General features: G+C 47.0%; 1 protein-coding gene across 1 annotated transcript; it reads right to left on the reverse strand.

Annotated features, from left to right (window-relative positions):
- Nucleotides 1–8,391: 8,391 nt before the first annotated feature.
- LOC110326888 (retinol dehydrogenase 16-like) lies at nucleotides 8,392–13,844 on the reverse strand. Its single transcript, XM_021205517.2, has 4 exons — nucleotides 13,457–13,844; nucleotides 10,684–10,942; nucleotides 9,108–9,271; nucleotides 8,392–8,609 (listed from the first exon to the last, which is right to left on the reverse strand). Exons 1-4 carry the CDS (start codon nucleotides 13,767–13,769, stop codon nucleotides 8,392–8,394), a joined length of 954 nt encoding a protein of 317 aa, XP_021061176.1. The 5' UTR covers nucleotides 13,770–13,844.
- Nucleotides 13,845–20,756: the final 6,912 nt, after the last annotated feature.

The following is a 20,756-nucleotide window of genomic DNA, read 5'->3' on the forward strand; positions in this document are numbered from 1 at the left end:
TGTCTCCAGCCTGTCAGAGGTCTTGCTCCTCAGCTCCTCGGCTCCCTTCTCTGTCAGACATGCAGCCAGCACCCTCATGCCTCTCCTGTCCAGCTGTCTGGCCAGCAGGTTCCCAAAGCCAGAGTCACAGCCCGTGATGAAGACATACTTGTCTTGGAGATGGCTCACCACCTGCCTCTCTCTGAAGAAACACAGGAGCGTCCACAGGCCCACCAGTGCCACCAAGTAGAGCCACATGGTTTGTAGAGAACAAGGAGAGAGAGAGAGAGAGAGAGAGAGAGAGAGAGAGAGAGAGAGAGACTCTGTGTCAATATGAGCCTGGCCTCCGCTCACACAGGAAGGTGTAGGCATCGAGGACTCCAGGCTTCTCCAGTGAAGTTCTCTACATCCCTGCAATTATTAATGCTTCGATCTCTGGCCATTGACCTATTCTGATCAAAACACATACAATGCCCTTTGCCTCTACCCATGTCACTGCCAAGGAAAACATAACTGATGTTCAGTGACACAGATCTATTATCTCATGATCTTTGCTTCCTGGACTCATGTGGGAATACATGTATGTGTGTCATGACACATGGCGCATGGTCCCGTCCCAGACTCACCTTGTGTCTTTGCAACTTGCACTCTGGAACCACAAACCAGGACATTGTGAGCATAATGAGAAACTATTGGTAACCTATGTTTGGACTCAGGACAACTTACAGGAGAGGACAGGGAAAGCTTGTGCCTTCCTAATATAGCAGCTCCTGAGAAGGTAGATGGAGGATCAGCCCAAAACATGGAAGGCTGATCTCAAAGGAACACTAGGTGATGGGTCTGGGACCGCAGACACATCAGGACTCCCAGAGTAGATATGGGGAAGGAAATGACTTTATCCTCTCAAGTGACCCTTCTCCTGGCTGCCTGGATTCAAGCAGACATGAGCACATTGTCTTGAGTTGGGACCTCTATGACTGCCCCTGACCTGTGCCAGAATTTCTTAATTTCCCAGCAAGCTTTTCTCAGAACCTCTAGAGTAGTTTGTGGAGCTTTGCATATGGCTCCTGGTCTGGGGAATGCCTGACTAACCCTCTGTTTCCAGTTCAAAATAAACCTGGTGTCTGCTTCAGGAATGATGTCACATTTCCCTTACCTGACACTTCCATAACTTTATGTTCCAACCAGTAAGGAATCAGACTGTCCTTGTGCCCCCAAAGAGCCATGTTTCTATCAGGAAGTGCCACAGTACCGAATTGATTACAGCTCTGCCTTAAGGTCTGGGCCTTCTTTATCAGTGTTGAGTGAACTGTGAATCTGAGCTGGGCCACTCTCCCTCCAATGGGCAGCTGCCCCTGGGACTGCTCTGCATTTGCCCTGCTCTTCCTTCTCCACTGTGCCAGAACCTGCTACTCCTTGTCCTCCTGGCTGCAATCTTGTCCTTCCTCCTGCTCCTGCAGAAGATACTAGGACATTCTTTATGTGACTCTTAGCACCTGTCTTATTCAGGTTTTCTATTCCTGAACAAAACATCATGACAAGGATGCAAGTTGGGGAGGAAAGGGTTTATTCAGCTTACAGTTCCAAATTGCTGTTTATCACCAGAGGAGGTCAGGATTGGAACTCAAGCAGGTCAGAATACAGGAGCTGATGCAGGGGCTATGGAGTGATGTTTCATACTGGCTTGCCTCCTCTGGCTTGCTCAGTTTGCTCTCTTATAGAACCCAAGACTACCAGCCCAGGGATGGCACCACCCACAATGAGCCCTCCCCTCTTGATCACCAACTAAGAAAATGCCCCACAACTGGATCTCATGGAGGCACTTCCCCAACTGAAGCTCCATTCTCTGTGAACTCCAGCTGTGTCCAGTTGACACACAAAACCATCCAGTACAGCACCCAACAGGTCCGCAGAATGCTAGCTCTGAATTGCATCTTGCAAACTGTAGTGCTGGCTTTTCTTGACCAAAGTACATGCAGATATTAGTGCTCTTGGATCTTGTATTCCTTCAACAGTGAGTTCTCTAGAGCCATCCTTCTATGGTCATTTCTCAATCCTCTCTCCTACAGTCCTGTCCTTACGAACCCTGACAGTGATGGGAAGGAACTCTTGTTGGATCCAGGCCTTCTGGAAAATGGGAGGATCTAGATCCCGCCCTGGAATGTCTGGGTAAAGTCTGAGAGGATAGGAAAGTGGGTGTGACTCTGTTGCAGGCGCCACAGGGCTGAAGAGAAAGCCTTAGAGACACCTCCCTGATTCACGGAGGTTCTCTCAGTCTATCCATCCCTCCTGAGAGTCTCACACAAGCCACATGACAGTGTCCAGCTGCTCCTCTTCCCTATCCTGGGCAGAGTGGGCTGATCCCATTCCAGGCCTGACTCTGTGAGTGTCCAAGGCTGCAGTTCTGATCTCTGGGCTGCTCTGATCTCCTGAGGTCGATGGGAAATGAGCCATCTCCTGGGATCAGGGGATGCAAGTTGGGGAGGAAAGGGTTTAAGCACTTTCTCCCAAAAGGCAATGTATCCCACCAAACCCACCCTTTCTTCTTCATGAAAAAAGGGGAGAGGTAGACCTAGAGTCAGTGCTACGAAAGGTGGAAACAGGCCCACTGTCAAGCCTGTTTCTCGATTTGACCACATTCCATCCTACTCAGTCTTAACTGGGAACCAGAAATGAAAGACTGTTGTTGTGTTCTAATGGCTGGGGATCTAGGGTTGGAGGCATGGGACTGGGGTGTGTACAGTGCATTCCTCATGCACAGATGAATGAGACAGCCTCTTGTGGCAGTCAGAGTCCTTCTGTGTCCCTCTGAGTACACTGTGGCATCTCCCAATGCAGAATCCTGGGTGAGGAGAAAAGGAGGCTCCCCCAGGGATGTGGATGCAGCCTTGGACCACTTTACAGGGCACTTCCTGCTAATTACACCTTGTTCTGTCTCATCATGATGCTCTTCAGCCTCTACTCATGCTTATGGATGTAGATTTGTCCTGGGTGCTGTGCTTTTTCCTTTGGAGCCAGCGTGATCTTCCAAAGAGGACTGAGATGGACCCAGCCTCCGTACCAGTGTCCCCGCAGGTTACAATGTGCAGAGATTCTGTTGGGTTACTAGAGCGTGATCCATGTAATGATAAAGACAGTAAGGCTGGAGATTCCAAAATCATGGTAAACCTGTTTTGTAATGAGATATCTCAAAATAAAATAAAATATAAATACATGTTCTGGAAAAATAAGTCAGTCATTTAGAGTACTTCCTGCAACCGAGAGCAGCCTGGGACAGGAGCCTTCTGGTTTCCGTCTCTGTCTGTAGCCACAGGACTCAGTACCCAAATAGTGCTGGAAGGGAGCGAGCCTCCCAGGAGTGCAGACAGGACTGTGAGTGCAGGTGGGACCACCACTGCTGCTCAGAGGAACCCACCCAGAACCCTCAGGACACAGGAACCAAGGAGCTGCCTGAGACAGAAGTCTTCCGGTCTCCATCTGCACCCAGAGCTGATCCTGTGTCACAGAGCAACATACACAAATACTGCCAGGAGAGCACTGGTCTCCCAGGAGTGCCTACACACCTGTGAGCACAGGTAAGACCTGCACTTCTCTTCAAATTTCTGGTTCAATAGGGACACTCGCAGAACCATCAGAACACAGGACCCAAGGATCAGCTGGGGACAGGATCTTTCTGGTCTCTGTCAGCACCCCAGAGTTGACCCTGTACCACAGCTCTCTATACCCAAATTCCTCCCAGAGAGAACTGGTCTTCCAGGAGTACTGACACACAGACTTGCAGGAGGGACAGATCACAGTCAGAGTCAGCAAGACCAGCTAACACCAGAAATAACCAGATGGTGAAAGGCAAGTGCAAGAATGTAAGCAACAGAAAACAAGACTACTTGGCATCATCAGAACCCAGTTCTCCCACCACGATGAACCCTGGTTACCCCAACACACCAGAAAAGCAAGACTCTGATTTAAAAATCACATCTCATGGTAAGGATAGAGGAATTTAAGAAGGACATAAATAACTCCCTTAAAGAAATTCAAGAGAACATAGGCAAACAGGTAGAAGACCTTAAAGAGGAAACACAAAAATCTCTTAAAGATTTATAGGAAAACACAACCAAACAGGTGAAGGAACTGAACAAAACCATCCAGGGTCTAAAAATAGAAATAGAAACAATAAAGAAATCACAACGGGAGAAAATACTGGAGATAGAAAACCTAGGGAAGAGACCAGGAGTCAGATGCAAGCATCACCAACAGAATACAAGAGATAGAAGAGAGAATCTCAGGTACAGAAGATACCATAGAAAACTCAAAGAAAATGAAAAATGCAGAAAGCTCCTAACCCAAAACATCCAAGAAATCCAGGACACAATGAGAAGACCAAACCTAAGGATAACAGGTATACAAGAGAGTGAAGAGTCCCAACTCAAAGGGCCAGGAAATATCTTCAACAAAATTANAGAAGAAAACTTCCCTAACCTAAATAAAGAGATGCCCATGAACATACAAGAAGCCTAGATAACTTCAAATAGATTGGACCAGAAAAGAAATTCCTCCCATTACATAATAATCAAAACACCAAACACACTAAACAAAGAAAGAAAGCAGTAAGGGGAAAAGGTAAAGTAACATATAAAGGCAGACCTATCAGAATTACACCAGACTTCTCACCAGAGACTATGAAAGCTAGAAGATCCTGGGCAGATGTCATACAGACCCTAAGAGAACACAAATACCAACCCAGACTACTGTACCCAGCAAAACTCTCAATTACCATAGATGGAGAAACCAAGATATTCTGTGACAAAACCAAATTTACACAACATCTTTCCACAAATCCAGCCCTACAAAGGATAATAGATGGAAAACGCCAACACAAGGAGGGAAACTATACCCTAGAAAAAGCAAGAAAGTAATATTCTTTCAACCATCCCAATAGAAGATAACCACACGGGCAGGAGAGATGGCTCAGCGGGTAAGAGCACCACCGACTGCTCTTCCAGAGGTCCTGAGTTCAAATCCCAGCAACCACATGGTGGCTCACAACCATCCATAATGGGATCTGATGCCCTCTTCCAGTGTGTCTGAAGACAGCAACAGTGTACTCACATACATGAAGTAAATAAATAAATCTTAAAAAAAAAAAAGAAGATAACCACACAAACATAAAAATAACATCAATAATAATAGGGAGTATCAATAGCTATTCCTTAATATCTCTTAACATCATTGGACTCAATTCCCCAATAAAAAGACATAGACTAACAAACTGGATATGTAAATAGGACCCAGCATCTTGCTGTATACAGGAAATGCACCTCAATGTCAAAGACAAACACTACCTCAGAGTAAAGGGCTGGAAAACAATTTTCCAAGCAAATGGTCCCAAGAAACAAGTGGGAGTAGCCATTCTAATATCAGATGAAATCGGCTTTCAACCAAAAGTCATCAAAATAAAATAAGGAAGGACACTACATACTCATCAAAGGAAAAATCTACCTTTTCAAGAACTCTCAATTCTGAACATCTATGCCCCAATTGCAAGGGCACTTGGAATTCTCAACTGAGGAATAACCAATGGCTGAGAAGCACCTAAAGAAATGTTCAACATTGTCAGTCATCAGAGAAATGCAAATCAAAACAACTCTAAGATTCCACCTCACACCAGTCAGAATGGCTAAGATCAAAAATTCAGGACAGCAGATACTGGCAAGGATGTGGAGAAAGAGGAACACTCCTCCTTTACTGGTGGGATTGCAAGTTGGTACAACCACTCTGGAAATCAGTTTGGTGGTTCCTCAGAAAATTGGACATAGTAATACCTGAGGACCCAACAATACCTCTCCTGAGTATATACCCAGAAGATGCTCCAACATGTAATAAGGACACATGCTCCACTATGTTCATAGTAGCCTTATTTTTAATAGTCAGAAGCTGGAAAGAACCCAGATGTCCCTCAACAGAGGAATGGATAGAGAAAATGTGGTACATTTACACAACGGAGCTATTAATAGCTACTCAGCTATTAAAAACAATGAATTTATGAAATTCTTAGGCAATTGGATGGAACTAGAAAATATCATCCTGAGTGAGGTAAACCAATCATAAAAGAACACACATGGTATGCACTCACTGATAAGTGGATATTAGCCCAGAAGCTTGGAATAATCAATTCACAGACCACATGAAGCTCAAGAAAAAGGAAGAGCAGCGGGTAGATACTTTGGTCCTTCTTAGAAGGGGGAACAAAATACCCATGAGAGGAGTTACAAAGAGTGGAGCAGAGACTGAAAGAAAGGCCATCCAGAGACTGCCCCACCTGGGGATCCATCCCATATATAGTCATCAAGCCAAGACACTATTGTAGATGCCAACAAGAGCTTGCTGACAGGAGCCTGATACAGCTGTCTCCTGAAGGGTTCTACCAGTGCCTGACAAATACAGAGGTGGATGCTCTCAGCCATCCAGTGGACTGAGCACAGAGTCCCCAATGGAGGAACTAGAGAAAGGACCCAAGGAGCTGAAGGGGTTTGCAGCCCCCATAGAAGGAACAACAATATGAACCAACTAGCACCCCCAGAGCTCCCACGGACTAAATCACCAACCAAAGAGTACACATGGAGGGACCCATGGCTCCAGCCACACATGTAGCTGAGGATGGCCTTGTTGGTCATCAATGGGAGGCCCTTGGTCCTGTGAAGGCTGTATGCCCCAGTGTAGGGGAATGCCAGAGCCAGGAAGCAGGAGTAGGTGGGTTGATGAGCAGGGGGAGTGGGGAGGGGATGGGGTTTTCCGGAGGGGAAACTGGTAAAGGGGATAACATTTGTAATGTAAATAAAGAAAATATCTAATAAAAAAATCAGAAAAAAAGTGCTTCCTGCTCTTATGGAGAACCCAAATTCAGTTCCCGACACCCACATTATATGGCTGAAAACTTCTTGTAATCAGTGGTCCTCCTCTTCCTTCTCACATCTTAGGGTACTCCCACACATGTAACATGCAGGTACACACACATGTGCTCAAAGGTCCTACAACTAAGCTTTCAAAATAACAAGTTAAATGGATGGCCAGGCACATGATAGGGTTGGAATTTCTATTTTCATTAATCCAGAAATTATTGTTTATTTACAAGTTTCTCTTGTGGCACTTCGGCCCTCACATTTCTACTGAGAGAAGAGGAGTCAGGAATCTATGGAAACCCCTCCCCAGGGCAAGTCTGTGCTGAGCCCAGGATTCTCGGTCTCTCCCACACATGATTCCCCTGCTCAGCCTACTCTTGAGATTCACCAACCTAGCAGCAGGCAGAGCCTTGCTCTTTTGCAAATATTGTCCATAAAATGAAGGGCAAGAGTTAAGAAAGACAATCTCTGCATGCTGCTGGAGGAGTGTGGCAGTGGGACAGAGCAAGGGGACATGAGAAGTGGCCTAGGACAAGGTCAGACAGACAATCAGAAGAGTTTTGTTGTAATGGTCAGTGAGTGATTCTTATACGAAGGAATGGTCACTTAATGGGTCTGCAGGAAAGGGATGGTCACTTAGTGAGTCTGCAGGGAATTGATTATCATGTATTGGGTCTGCAGGAAAGGATGACAACTTCCTGATTCTGGAGGTAAGATATGGTCAGTTAGTGAATCTGCAGCAAGGGATGGTCACTTAGTGAGTCTGCAGCAAGGGATGGTCACCTAGTGGGTCTGCAGGAAAGCATGGTCACTTAGTGAGTCTGCAACTCAGAAAGCCTGCTGGCCTGTGCCAACCCTTACCTCTGTGATCCAAATCTCACTAACCAGAAAAGCCATAATTTAAATCACAGGGCACAGGAGATGACCTCATACTTTGCTCTAAAAATAAAGAGTCCAAAAGAAGCCATGATTTCAAAATGAATAAAAAATTGGTGTCTCCATCCTTTGCTGTATGCTCACCACCAGAGACTGAACCTCCCACCCAGGGCCGGCTGACCTGACTCCAGGGCATGGGTGCTGGCATTATTAGTGACTCTCTCAGACCCCACACCATGGTCGCAGGTGACTTCAGAGCAGGGACACTTCCCTGATGCATAAGGGTTTAAATAGCCCTGGCTCGTGCATTTCCTTCAGAGGAGGACACATGGCAGTGGTTGGCACTAGCTGGTCCCAATCTCCTCATCTGTGTGAATCCTTAAGGAAGGCCATGATGCCCAGGGCCTGGGCATCAGCCAGCAGTTTTGTGTCTGAATCCCTTGGAAGAATTCTTTGCCTATCTCTTTGGTCATCATCAGTCTCGAGCAGTATCATAGGAGAATTAATGAGATGAAGTGTGTTGACTAAGAACCCTAGAGTAATAAACTCCCTCCCTCAACCTTCCTAATTTCCCCTAAATATTCCCTCTCTCACATTCTACCTACATCCCCCCCTCCAGGTATGCACATCGGTGAAGACTTCAGAGGGCTTTCTCAGGCTTCATGGAAGTCCAGTAGAGAAGGGCATCCACGAGAAAGGTGGGCATGTAGCTCAAGGGGAGGAAGAAGAACTTGGCATCCCAGCCAGCTGAGTATCGGGTGTGAGGGTGACAGGCAGTCAGAGCGTGCTCCATGCAGTCAGTCACCACAGACAGGTCCTTGTTGCACCTCTGGTCCAATTCGTTTAGGTTTTTCAGATCTATGCAGAATGAGGAATGATTCAGGTGGTCATTCAGGCCCCGCCACTCCTGTCTCATACCAGCACAGACAAGAATTTCTATTCTTTATGTTGGAGAATCCATGTGTCTGAAACCCAAGCCCAGCCCAGCCCTGTTCCTCAGAAGGACCACAACCAAGCCACTAGGAAGAACCATGAATACTCAGCCTGCTGTGTTTCTTTTGAAAGCAATATGTAGTCTCCCCAGTAGTCGGGGAAAGCCCAAGCTCATGGAAAATACTGCTTCCTGTATCTGTGTTAGCTTTGATCTCATTATATTGAGGGGTTCCTATAAACCATAGCCTCATGTCTAGTAGCCAGGATTCCTTTATGTGGTGAGGTGCCCACCTGCTATCAGAAGGAGGTTTATATGTACTTATTTTGAGAAGAAACACCGGGCGGGGGGCGCTGCTGGCAACACTAACAATAGATTCAGAATTGTAGACTCAAGTTGGCTTTGTTCCCTCCAAATCCACTCACAGGATAATAAAAACTTCTCGCCATAGATCTTTTTGACTTCTGAGCTGGCCTTGTCCCAGGTCGTCTTGGTGTTTGATGACAGCCTGTCACTACTTGTCACACAAGTCTTGAAGCCTCCAGGCTCTATAATAGCCACCTTCACCCCAAAATAGGAGAGCTCCCTCCTGCAAGAAAGACAGATGTCAAGGGCTTCGGGGGTCTTTCCATGAGAAGACGCCCAATAAGAGTACCGTAGCATGCCAGTAACAGTCTGTGGTGAGGAACGGCCACAAGCTTGCATCTGGGATGTGCAGGAAGTAGGGATGAAGCTTGTGAGGGACGAGGCACCACCTCTGTGCTTTTGAATGTCACACAGTATTTGGCGGGTGCAGGTTAGACTTCTTCTCAATGAACACCAGATGCAAAAGTTCCTCGTCCTTGCCTCACTCTTGGTTTTACAGCTTCCCCAAACCCATCCCAGGAAGCTCACAGGCCAGCTCCCTGCTGGATCCTGTTGGTATCTTCCTAGAGCCTCAGATCACAGTCAGCCTGTACTCAGCAGCTGACAGGTTACCTGGCCCAAACGACTCAACCTCTTCCATCTGCCTTGGCAGGTTCATAATGAACATTCATCCTTGCCAACGGCCCTCAGACTCCCCACAAGCCAGCATATGCTCAGCTACTCAGCCTCCTGCCTGTGTCACCTGACTTATCCTTTCGTCAAGTAGGGGCCAGCAGCTTTCTCTATCGGTTAATGCTCACACAGAGCCTGAGGTGGATAGATTTTCTCAGCAGTCTTCATAACGAGGCTGCCAGGTTCCTGTTTGGACTCTTACTATAGGACCCAAAGTCCAGTGATTAACTGGAGATAACCAAAGGATGACCACAGTAACCCCTGACCCCAAGGGTTTCTAAGGTCAGCGGGAGAGCCTTGGGATTCTGCAATGAGTTGATTGTGGAGTGGATTCTTCTGAGTCTGGAAAGCACCTACTGGACTGACTGAGACGCTCAGTGTACCTCAAGGACATCCTTCAGTTGAACATCACTAAAGGTTAAGGGTCCAGACTTCCCAAACTGCCTCAGGTCCAACTCTAACTCAAAAACAATGTTCCGAGTTTGCATCTTCCTCCAGACTAACTGACCTCGCCTGGAATGGTGGCACACACCTCTAATTCCAGCACTCAGGAGACGGAACTGTAAGGGTGTAAGGCCAGCCTGGTCTACCTAGTGAATTCTTGGATAGCCAAGATTAAACAGTGAGACCCTGCCTTCAACAAATAAATAAATAGAATAACTGAACTCATGGCTCAGTCCTACCTCAGCCATAAACAGGAGAAGGTGTTTCCCAGCGAATGACTGCTTACCTCCAACAAATGGCAGGCTATTTATTTATTTATTTATTTATTTATTTATTTATTTTAAAAGATAGATTTCATTATAGATGATTGCTAGCTACCATGTGGTTCCTGAGACTTGAACTCAGGACCTCAGGAAAAGCAGCTAACTCTCTTTATCTCTGAGCTATCTCTCCATAAAGACTGTGATTAAATAAAAACACTATCAAAGCTCCCCTGGGGGACCCCTTCCCTTCCAATACCTGAGGGAGTCCGAGAAGGCCTCTACACCATACTTGGAGATACAGTAACCACCACCAAAGAAAGACACTCGGCCCATGACACTGGAGACGTTGACCACACGGCCCCTCGCCTTCCTCACTAAGGGCAGCATGCTCAGAGTCACCTCGATCATGCCCAACAGGTTCACATCCAGTATATTTGCAAAGTCCTGTTTGTTCATCCACTCGTTGGGACCCGAGGGGGTGGAGATGCCAGCGTTGTTGACCAGACCCCAGAGTCCTGGGGACAATGGAAGGAGAAAGTCACACAACACCAGTTTACTTATGGATGAAATGCACATTCAACAAGGTAAGCACACTGTGATTCATGTTTACTGCAGAATAGGAGGCAATGAACAAGAGCAAGGTATCCACAGGGTGGAGGAACTCATGCCTGACACTGCTGGCTCTGAGCATGGACACCTTCATCCCTGAAGTCTTCATGGCCCAGCTCCTTGCCAGGAACCAACAGGTAGTCCTTTCTCGCTAAATTTAAGAGCGGATGTTGAAGACGCAGTCACCTTTGCTAACGTGGAAACCGTAGAACTCTGTTTTGCAGATTGGCGCCATCCTTGCAGAGATGAGTAAGAACCTTACTCTTTCGGTCCTGTCTCCAGAGCTCTCTGAGCAGCTCCACACACCGCTGCCTCTAAGGTAAAGATTGGGATCTGCACCTCAGTCTGCACAGTGCTTGCCTCCCAAGCCTAAGGACCTGAGCTATTGACCACAAACCACCTTAAAAGCCGATAACAGTGGCTTGCTTATAATCCTAGAACTGGGGAGGTCTAGCCAGGAGCCCAATGGCCTCCATAAATCTGTGAATCCCAGGAGGGAGACCTTTTCTAAACAACCAAATAAACAAAAATGGCATAAAACCAAACAAAGTAGACAGCACCCCCACCTGAGGGTGTGTCTTCAGGCCTACACGCCTTAACACATCCAGCATCAATACTGAGGAACTTGTGTGAGGTGCTTACAAAATACAAGGCTAACCTGAAGGAGCAGGCCACAGCACAGCCCCACCCTCTGCCTCGGAAAGCAGCCCTCTCTCCATTCTCCCACAGGACACAGAGTAGACAAGCATCTGTTCAGTCACTAAGCTCCCTCAGCAGCCACCTGCTAAGTGCTGTGGCCCTCAACAGCATCTCTCCACTTTGACCCACCGTGCAGGGTCAGCTAAGCGACACAAGGCGACTGTGGTGCTTGCTAACTTTGAAAAACTGGTCCGGGCTAGAGAAATGACTCAGCAGTTAAGAGCACTGTTGGCTCTTCCAGAGGTCCCAGCAACCACACGGTGGCTCACAACCATCTGTAATGGGATCCGATGCCCTCTTCTGGGGTGTGTCTGAAGATAGCTACAGTGTGCTCATATAAATAAAATAAATAAAAATCTTAAAAAAAAAAAAAAAAAAGAAGAAGAAGAAAGAAAGAGGGGAGAGAAAGAAAGAAAGAAAGAAAGAAAGAAAGAAAGAAAGAAAGAAAGAAAGGAAGGAAGGAAGGAAGAAAAGAAAGGAAGAAAGGAAAAGAAAAGAAAAGAAAAGAAAAGAAAAGAAAAGAAAAGAAAAGAAAAGAAAAGAAAAGAAAAGAAAAGAAAAGAAAAGAAAAATTGGTCCAAAACCCGCATACCCTGTCAATCCAAAAATCATACCTTGCCCTTCTAGAGATGTAAACTATTTAACCAAGACATTTGACTCTTAGGATCCTAAAACACGTTTACTAAAACTGCTTACAAGGATACTCCTTATGACCATACATGTAGGAAGCAAGTTCGGGATGGCAACGCATACCTGCAATCCCCATGCAAAGGAGGCTGAGACAGAAAGATCATGAATTCAAGGCCAGCTCTGTATAGAGACCCTGTCTCAAGCCCGGCAGTAGTGGAGTACACCTTTCATCCCCGCACTCCACAGACAAAGGCAGGTAGACCTTGGCCAGCCTGGTCTACATAGTGAGTTCCAGGACAGCCTGGGCTACACAGAGAAACCCTGTCTTACAGAGGCACAAAAAAAAGAAAAAGCAAAAGTAAACATAAATGTACTAAACAATGGAAGTTTCTGACTCAAAAGTGGGGCATTGTTAAAGGTTAGGATTCTCTAGTTCATTAGATATTGTCATTCAAAGAAACATTATTGAGGTGGTAAAAAGTCCTCACCTTTTTAAAGAGAAAAAAATGTAATCATTTTAACACAGACAGGTCAAAGTGTTGCTAGTTTTTATCCACTGGGTGGTGAATCACAGGTTGTGAATTACAGGTTAACCACTCTTCTGTTCTCTAGTGTTTTGAACAATGACTATGTTTTCTATTTATTCTTAGATTCCTTTAAACTACTCTGGTGGTTTTTTTTCCTAACTACTAGAATATTCAAAGAAGAGCAACCCCGTTCCTAGTATTTAATCCCCCAAGTCAGTCCTTAAGCTGCTCTGGCTGTACGCAGAATGATCATGCCTCCCTCCACAGAGGACATAACTAAGGCACGCGACATCCAGCAATCTAGATTTTCTGCATAGAAAAGATGGCAGAGCAGAGACAGGGATGTGAGGGGGTAAGTCCTCACCAGGGCACCTTCTTACCAAGACCAGAGCACTTGGAAGACAGAAGGTAGGGCTGGAGAGAAAAGAGAGAGTGCTCAGGTGATGTGCTGGCTTACTTCAGGGCCCCCAAACCCCNTTAGGGATCTGGCCAGGGAGTATNAAGGGGAGGCCCCCTTCAAACATGGAGACAAACCAGCAACACAGACAGGACTTTCAGTGGTACCTCTGTTCCCAACACGCTCCTTCACCCACTGAGTGGCTGCCACAATACTCTCTGTCTTGGTGACATCCAGGATCACTGTCTCCAGCCTGTCAGAGGTCTTGTTCCTCAGCTCCTCAGCTCCCTTCTCCGTCAGACATGCAGCCAGCACCCTCATGCCTCTCCTGTCCAGTTGTCTGGCCTCCAGGTTCCCAAAGCCAGAGTCACAGCCCGTGATGAAGACATACTTGTCTTGGAGATGGCTCACCACCTGCCTCTCCCTGAAGAAGCACAGGAGCGTCCACAGGCCCACCAGTGCCACCAGGTAGAGCCACATGGTTTACACAGCTGCTTTCAGGACAAAAGGAGCCTGCCCTGTTTTCAGACTAGAGAAATAGGAATGCAAAAAACTGTGGTAGGCAGCATAGCCTACAGACTTCTGGCAAGTATGACCTTTGTTCCTTTCTCTCTAGAACTTGATTTTCTTTCCTTTAATCCTGCTCTATCCACTTCAGTCCTCAGGATGATTTTCTGTGCTGATAAGCAAATGCCCCTGGGCACCTCCTACTTAAAAAACACCTCTCTAATTGGTCCACTCCTTTCTTCCCTCTTACGTGCATGAGATCAGCTAAGCCTAATGACTCATGGCCCACATCAGTCAAGGCCCACGCTCAGGCTCTGTGTACCCATGGCCCCGTCTGAGCATAGGTAGAATGCTATTGCAAATGTAGCCTTGGACTCTGAACAGATTTACAACGAAATTCATTTCTCAACATTCATTTCCTCGAGCAAACTAAATCACTGTCATTCCTTGCTGGAGCACAGGAAACTGATGCCATAGGAAAGGGCAAGAAGGTATCAGTTGCCTTGTCTGGGACTGGGGAGTCAAGGTCACAAATGTGGCATCTGACCTCAAAGATAAACTGTCCTGGTTTGCTTCCCATTGCCATGGTAAACACTATGACCAAAGCAACTTGTTGTGAAAGTGTTTGTTTAATTCACAGTTTATGGTCTATCATGAAGGAAGCTGGAGGCAACTGAAGCGGAGGCCGTGGAAGAACTCTTTTGATTGGCTTGCTTTCCATAGCTCACCCAGCCTGCTTGCTTATTCCACCAGCATTACACAGCCATGGGTGGTACCACCTGCATTGAGCTGGGCCCTCCCATCTCAAGAAAGTGCCCTACAGGTTTTGCCGGGCGTGGAGGCGCATGCCTTTAATCCCAGCACTTGGGAGGCAGAGGCAGTTGGATTTCTGAGTTCGAGGCCAGCCTGCTCTACAAAGTGAGTTCCAGGACAGCCAAGGCTATACAGAGAAACCCTGTCTCGAAAAACAAAAAAAAAAAAAAAGAAACAAAGAAACAAAGAAAGAAAGTGCCCTACAGACAATCTGACGGTAGCATTTTCTCAGGTGTGGTTCCTGGGCCCAGACAACTCTAGCTTGTGTCAAGTTGGCAAAGAACTACACAGGATATGAAACAGGAAAGGAAGGGGAGGGGGTCTTGGAATGCCCATGAATGGAACCCACCAGAACTACTGGCAGGGGAGAGAGCGACGTGTATAAGCCCTTCCCCAACTGTATGGGTTTAGCTTGACATGACTGAGTCATATTGAGCTCTAAGAACCATGATTGCCTCAGATTAACATGAGCCAGATTTTCCTGCATAGTCTCCCAGGGAAATGTAAGTTAACAAACCCCTCGAGCACTATGTTGAGTTTTGCCATAAGTTGCTGTACCAGGGACCTGCCTGAATTTGGAATGTCTCCATCCCAGCTCTTGTTTTAAATACTGGTCCCTCAACTGCTGGTGCAGTCTGAGGGAGTTGAGGAATCTTTAGGGGATGAGACTAGCAAGGGAAAAATGGTCACTAGATGTGGTGGGCATTGTAGGGACCCTCGATTCTGGTCCCTCTACTTCCTGTAAATGACCAAGAACAGTGGCTCTGCCTCGGCTTCCCACACCAACCGACTGAGTGCCCTGCAACGGTGAGCCAAGATAAACCGTCCTCCCTAAGGTGCTTCTGCAGGGCATTTGGTCACGGTATCACAGAAGGAGCTAATACACAGTCGGAGCACTCCTCACCCCGTCTGCCTTTCTTTCTTAGACTTCATAGAACCTGGGAACTGGTTGTTCAACAGCATCAGCCTTGAGTGCCAACATTGTCCACTTCCTTACTGCTCTGGGACTTTCTTGCACACACACCTAGATTCCTCAGACACTCTAAAAACAGAAAGCCTCAGATGTACAAGGATCTGAACTTCAGCCAGGTGCCAAGAGCTGGAAAGGTGGTGTGTATATCCTGGAAGGACTCTGAGGAAGGTGTTTCCCCTCAGGAGAGAGTTTGAATCCCATAGGGCCTCCCATGGAGAGTTCTGGGATGGGGAACAGGGTGCCACATCCCACAGGAGGCAGAATGAAGAGGGTACAGGGAGCTAAAGGAGTGGACAGAGACAGAAGTGAGGAGTCCATGACTCTGACTGGCTTCTCTACTGCTTGTGTTCACCTAACATCCCATCCTTTAATTAGGGGAAGATGAAGATTTTGCTGAGGGGCAAGAAACCAGTGTCTGGGGCTAGAGGGGTGACTCAGTAGTTAAAAGCACTTGCTGCTCTTTCAGAGGACCCAGATTCAGTCGCCAGTGCCCATCTTGGGTGGCTTAAAACTCCTGTAATACCTTCTTCTAGCCACCTACATGGTATACCACATACATATAAAGAAAACTAAATCTTGTTTTTCTAAGACAAGAAACCAGTGTCTGGGAAGAGCCATGCCTCTCACCTGGTTGTCTCAAGCGCTTCCGTCTTGACACAGGTGTTAGCTTGGGATCTGCCACCTGGGTTCCAGGCCCTCCCCGGGATGTCCGTCCTCTCAGTTATAAAGGTATACCTCCCCATGTCTGTTCTCTCAGTTATAAAGGTACACCTCCCCATGTCCGTCCTCTCCGTTATAAAGGTACACCTCCCCATGCTCTGGATTCTTCATGCTCCAAAGCTAGTAAAGGTCTAGGCTACACTTGATAATTCAAATCAGGTTCTAGACCTCAATATCCTTCTAAGCCAGGTATGGGAACCCACATCTGAACTGATGTACTTCCTGTCAAGAGTCAAAGATCTAGAACTAAGCTAAATATGGGAACATGGGTCTGCCATTCTGGCACTTGGCAGGCAGAGGCGGAATGGTTCTGAGTTTGAGATAAGCCTGAGCTACCTGGTGAGGCCTCATTTTAGTACGGCCAAAACAGTAAGGCAGAGGAGTGAAGCCTTTATCTCCTGGCACCCACGCAATATGACCCAACTGTGCCCCAGTCCCTGCTTAGATCTAACTGGACTATGTCTGGTCTTTTTCCCTGGGAAAGGAGGTGGAGGTCTGGACAGCCTTGGAGGCCTGGGTGCTTTCGACTTCCTATCCACCAGGGGAGGTCCTTGATTTGCAGCCTCGGGTGGAACCTTGTGTACCACAGGAAAGACCTCTCAGGGGCCCACAGCGCTGGAACATTCCCTTGAGCTAGATATGGAACATGGTTTCATTTGACTAAAGGCGCATGGACAGGGTTCTAAGTACACTAAATACTAGAGCTTTGATGGACTTAGAGACCCCGAGGATGCTACCTAACAACCATCTCCTGTGTTTTAAGCACCTGCCCACAAGAGGTAGATGACATTCCGTGGTCCCACCTGTGTTTCATACTTTGTCTGACAATATGAGATTACTTACAGCCTCCATTTTGTTCATCTTTATAACAAAGAGGAATCTAGATGACATCAGCAAGTCCTCCTGTCTCTAACTTTTGGGGAGTCAAAGTGTTATGAAACATAATGCGGCCGGGGGGGGGTAACTGATGGGCTAGGTGTGTGAGTGTCTATAAGAGAGGGGGGCAGAGAGCAAGGGCAAGGGCAACAGCCTGTTGTACCTGACCCAGGAGGAGAGCAGTGAGGTAAGCAATTGCTAGGTCCCCGAGGGCAGCCGAGTGAAATCAATCTGTAAGCTAACACTGACTGTGTTCTTTGAGAAATGGTGGAAGCAGAAGTTGAAGGCCACAGGAAGCACTGGAGAATTCAGGAAAAACTTCTGTCCCCAGGAACTGAAAAGCTCTGGAGTCAGCAAGGGACTGTCAACATATCCAGGGAACAGCTGGAAGAGGTTGAGGAAGCTGAGAACGAAGTAGAGCCTGTGGGAGGGATGGGAACGGAAGGAGGGTGCAAAGGCAGAGTGGAGCATGCCTGGAGATTGCTGGGTGGTATTGTCCAGAGGGGAAGCTAGTATCTGGCGCCTTTTGGGTCTCTTATCATCGTAAGCTTCCTTTTCCTTCGCCTGGAGCTGCACCTTCCCTTTCCCACTCAGAAAGCAGAGAGAGAAAGTAAACAGACGTCCTTCACCTTATTGAAGGAGATGGAAGGGACACAAAGCAATCCCTCTTTTTCTCAGGCCACTTTACAGATGCCTCAAACCCACAGGTGGGAATCATGGAGGAGATTTCCTGGGAGTTCCAGGGCGGAGTAACCTCCAGAAGTAACTCTCCGACTCTGTCTTTTTCACCCTAGCTGGAGTCCGTGACATTTGGACATCTTGGACCCCTTTGAGAACCTAAGGAAGTCCCGATAAAAAATGAACCCAGCAGACAAAAATCTGTGTATGCAGACAATGCTCTGTGGGGTTCTTGTCTGAAGCCACTGCGTTGGCAAACAACCCATGTAGGATTATTGAACTGCTGGCAGTGTGACCTGGGCCTGTCTGTGTGGCGTCTCACCTGTGATAATATTCATCTTTTTTTTTAAGATTATTTATGTATTTTATTTATGCATACATTGTAGCTGTCTTCAGACACACCAGAAGAGGACAGCAGATCTTATTGCAGGTGGTTGTGAACCACCATGTGGTTACTGGGAATTGAACTCAGGACCTCTGGAAGAACAGTCAGTGCTCTTAACCACTAAGCTATCTCTCCAGCCCTGTAATATTCATCTTATAAGCTCTGAGTTTTCATGAGATAATGATGTCCTTTAGAGCTGTGTCCAAAAAAAAAAAAAAAAAAGTAACTAGTCAGTTAATGTTGGCTGTTTCTGTCACATCTGTTCTGTGGTGACATCGTGACTTCTGGGAATGTTCTCACTCTTCCACATGAGCGCTGTAACCCAGACAACTGATTAGAGGAGGAAGTTGGTATCGATCCAACTTAGAGAAAGGTGACTGCTCAGTGAGAAGACCAGTAATGGTGGCTTCCCAGCTCATGCAAATTTATATTTACTGACTCTTGTGCTTCTGCAAGGGAAGTATCTTATCCTACCAAACAAACAAACAAATGGATACTCTGGAAACTTAGCAGGCATGTCTGATATTGCACAGGGGACCAGCGTAGTGAAATCAGGCCTGATCCCCAAGCTGGTGTTAGAGCCATGTTGTCTCCTAAAGAGTAGGAAAGAGCTGACCACAGTGAGCCAAGGATATGGGGAGCAGGTAGCATTCTTTGGGGAGCATGAGGACAAAGTAGCTTTTGAGGTCACCCTTAGCTTCTCAGCAAGAGCGATCTTGTTAATACTGGGTAACGTAACCATTTGTTGCCAAACTCTTCCACCTTGACCTTTCCACTATACACCTGCCTCTGCCATATGGGCTGGCAAGTCATGGAGGATCCTGGAACAGCTTGTCTCAGCATTTATTTCTGCAGGGCCAAGGCCAACCCTGAGAAGCTTCCAGCCTTTATCTATGCTTCTCAATATCTCTCCTCTCCTGCCTTCCTTCCTCTGCAAAGTTGATTATAGTGTCTTGTCTATACTTTAAAAAAAAAAAAAAATGTAGTTCGGCAGGGAGGGTGAGAGTAAATTTCCAGGAATTGTTTCAAGGTGGCTGCTCCTACTGCCGAAGACAAACTGCATGCCTCGGGCTGGCAAGAAGCCTAGATGCTCGCGCATGACATGCACACGGACACTCATGGAAGAGAAAAAAAAAAAAATCTAAGCTGAAAGCTTCAAAATTCTCGCTCATTCCTTCCTAAAAGAGCAGCTGTCCCTCCTGAGAGTCTGTCTCCCTCTTGCTGCAAATGCAAAGATTAAGAAAGGAAGGAGGGGTGCCAGGCGTGGTGGCGCACGCCTTTAATCCCAGCAGGTAGAAGCAGGTGGATTTCTGAGTTCGAGGCCAGCCTGGTCTACAAAGTAAGTTCCAGGACAGCCAGGGCTATACAGAGAAACCCTGTCTCGAAAAACAAAAAAAAAAAAAAAAAAAAAAAAAAGGTGGGGGAGGAGGAAGGGGCCAGCTCACAGGGAGGCAAGGCTGCTGAGGGGGGTGATGTCTCTGCCTACGAGGGGAAACTCAGAGCACCACTAAAATACCACAGAATAGCCAAGGTGTGTGGTGTGTGGTCCATATGGAAAGACCAGAGAAAGGGCCTTCCTTGGAAAGAGGCATGGTCCAGCAGAGGCTCCACCTGTGTGGCTTAAAGGCATAGAGTAAGCAGGTGTGTGTGTGTGTGTGTGTGTGTGTGTGTGTGTGTGTGTGTGTGTCCTAATGCAAGAAAAATGAAGGTTGTGTGTGTACAAGAGAAAAGAGATGCAGAACTGTTTGAAAAGTTAAACCACAGTTCACATTCTCCTAGCTCAAGGTAGAGTTTTTCATTTACAAATAAATAGGATGACTTGGGGAAACAGCAAAATTCGAAATTCAGGCTGACCGTGGTGGTGCACAGTTATAGTCCCAGCACTAGGGAAGCAGAGGACCACAAGTTCAAGTCCCACCTGTGCTGCTTGCATACTGCTTCCCAGAGCAGCCTAAGCTACAAGGAGACACTAGCTCAGACAAGAAGAAAACAGGCAGGGGAGGAAGACCAGGGTGGGGAAGGAAGCCGTGGGGGCCTGAGGTGACCTCTATCTGAAGTGCTGGGGGAGAGCAGGGACAGGAGGGTCTTGCTGCTCATATGAGAGGAGAGTTACAAGTCCAGTGAACTAACTACACGGTCACAAGTAAAAAAATATAAACAAACAAACGGGGCAAGGTTGGAGAGATGACTCATCAGTTGAGAGACCCAATGTTCTTCCAGGGGACCTGAGATGGGTTAGAAGCATCCACCTGGAGTGGCTCACAGCCACATGTAACTCCAGCCCCAGGGGATCGGACACCCTCTTCTGGGCTTCAGGGACACTCCCAAACATGCGGCATTTACATGCACAGACGTGCAAACACCTACAGTTAAAAATAAAGCCTTTTAAAACATGTAAGTAAATAAAATGAAGAGCAATAGAGACAGTTGACACTGATCTCTGGCCTGTGCAGACACACCTGCATGCACAAACACACGCACACACACACACACACACACACACACACACACGCAC

Source organism: Mus pahari, chromosome 9, assembly GCF_900095145.1.
Source record: "Mus pahari chromosome 9, PAHARI_EIJ_v1.1, whole genome shotgun sequence".
In the NCBI taxonomy this organism is placed as follows: Eukaryota; Metazoa; Chordata; class Mammalia; order Rodentia; family Muridae; genus Mus; species Mus pahari.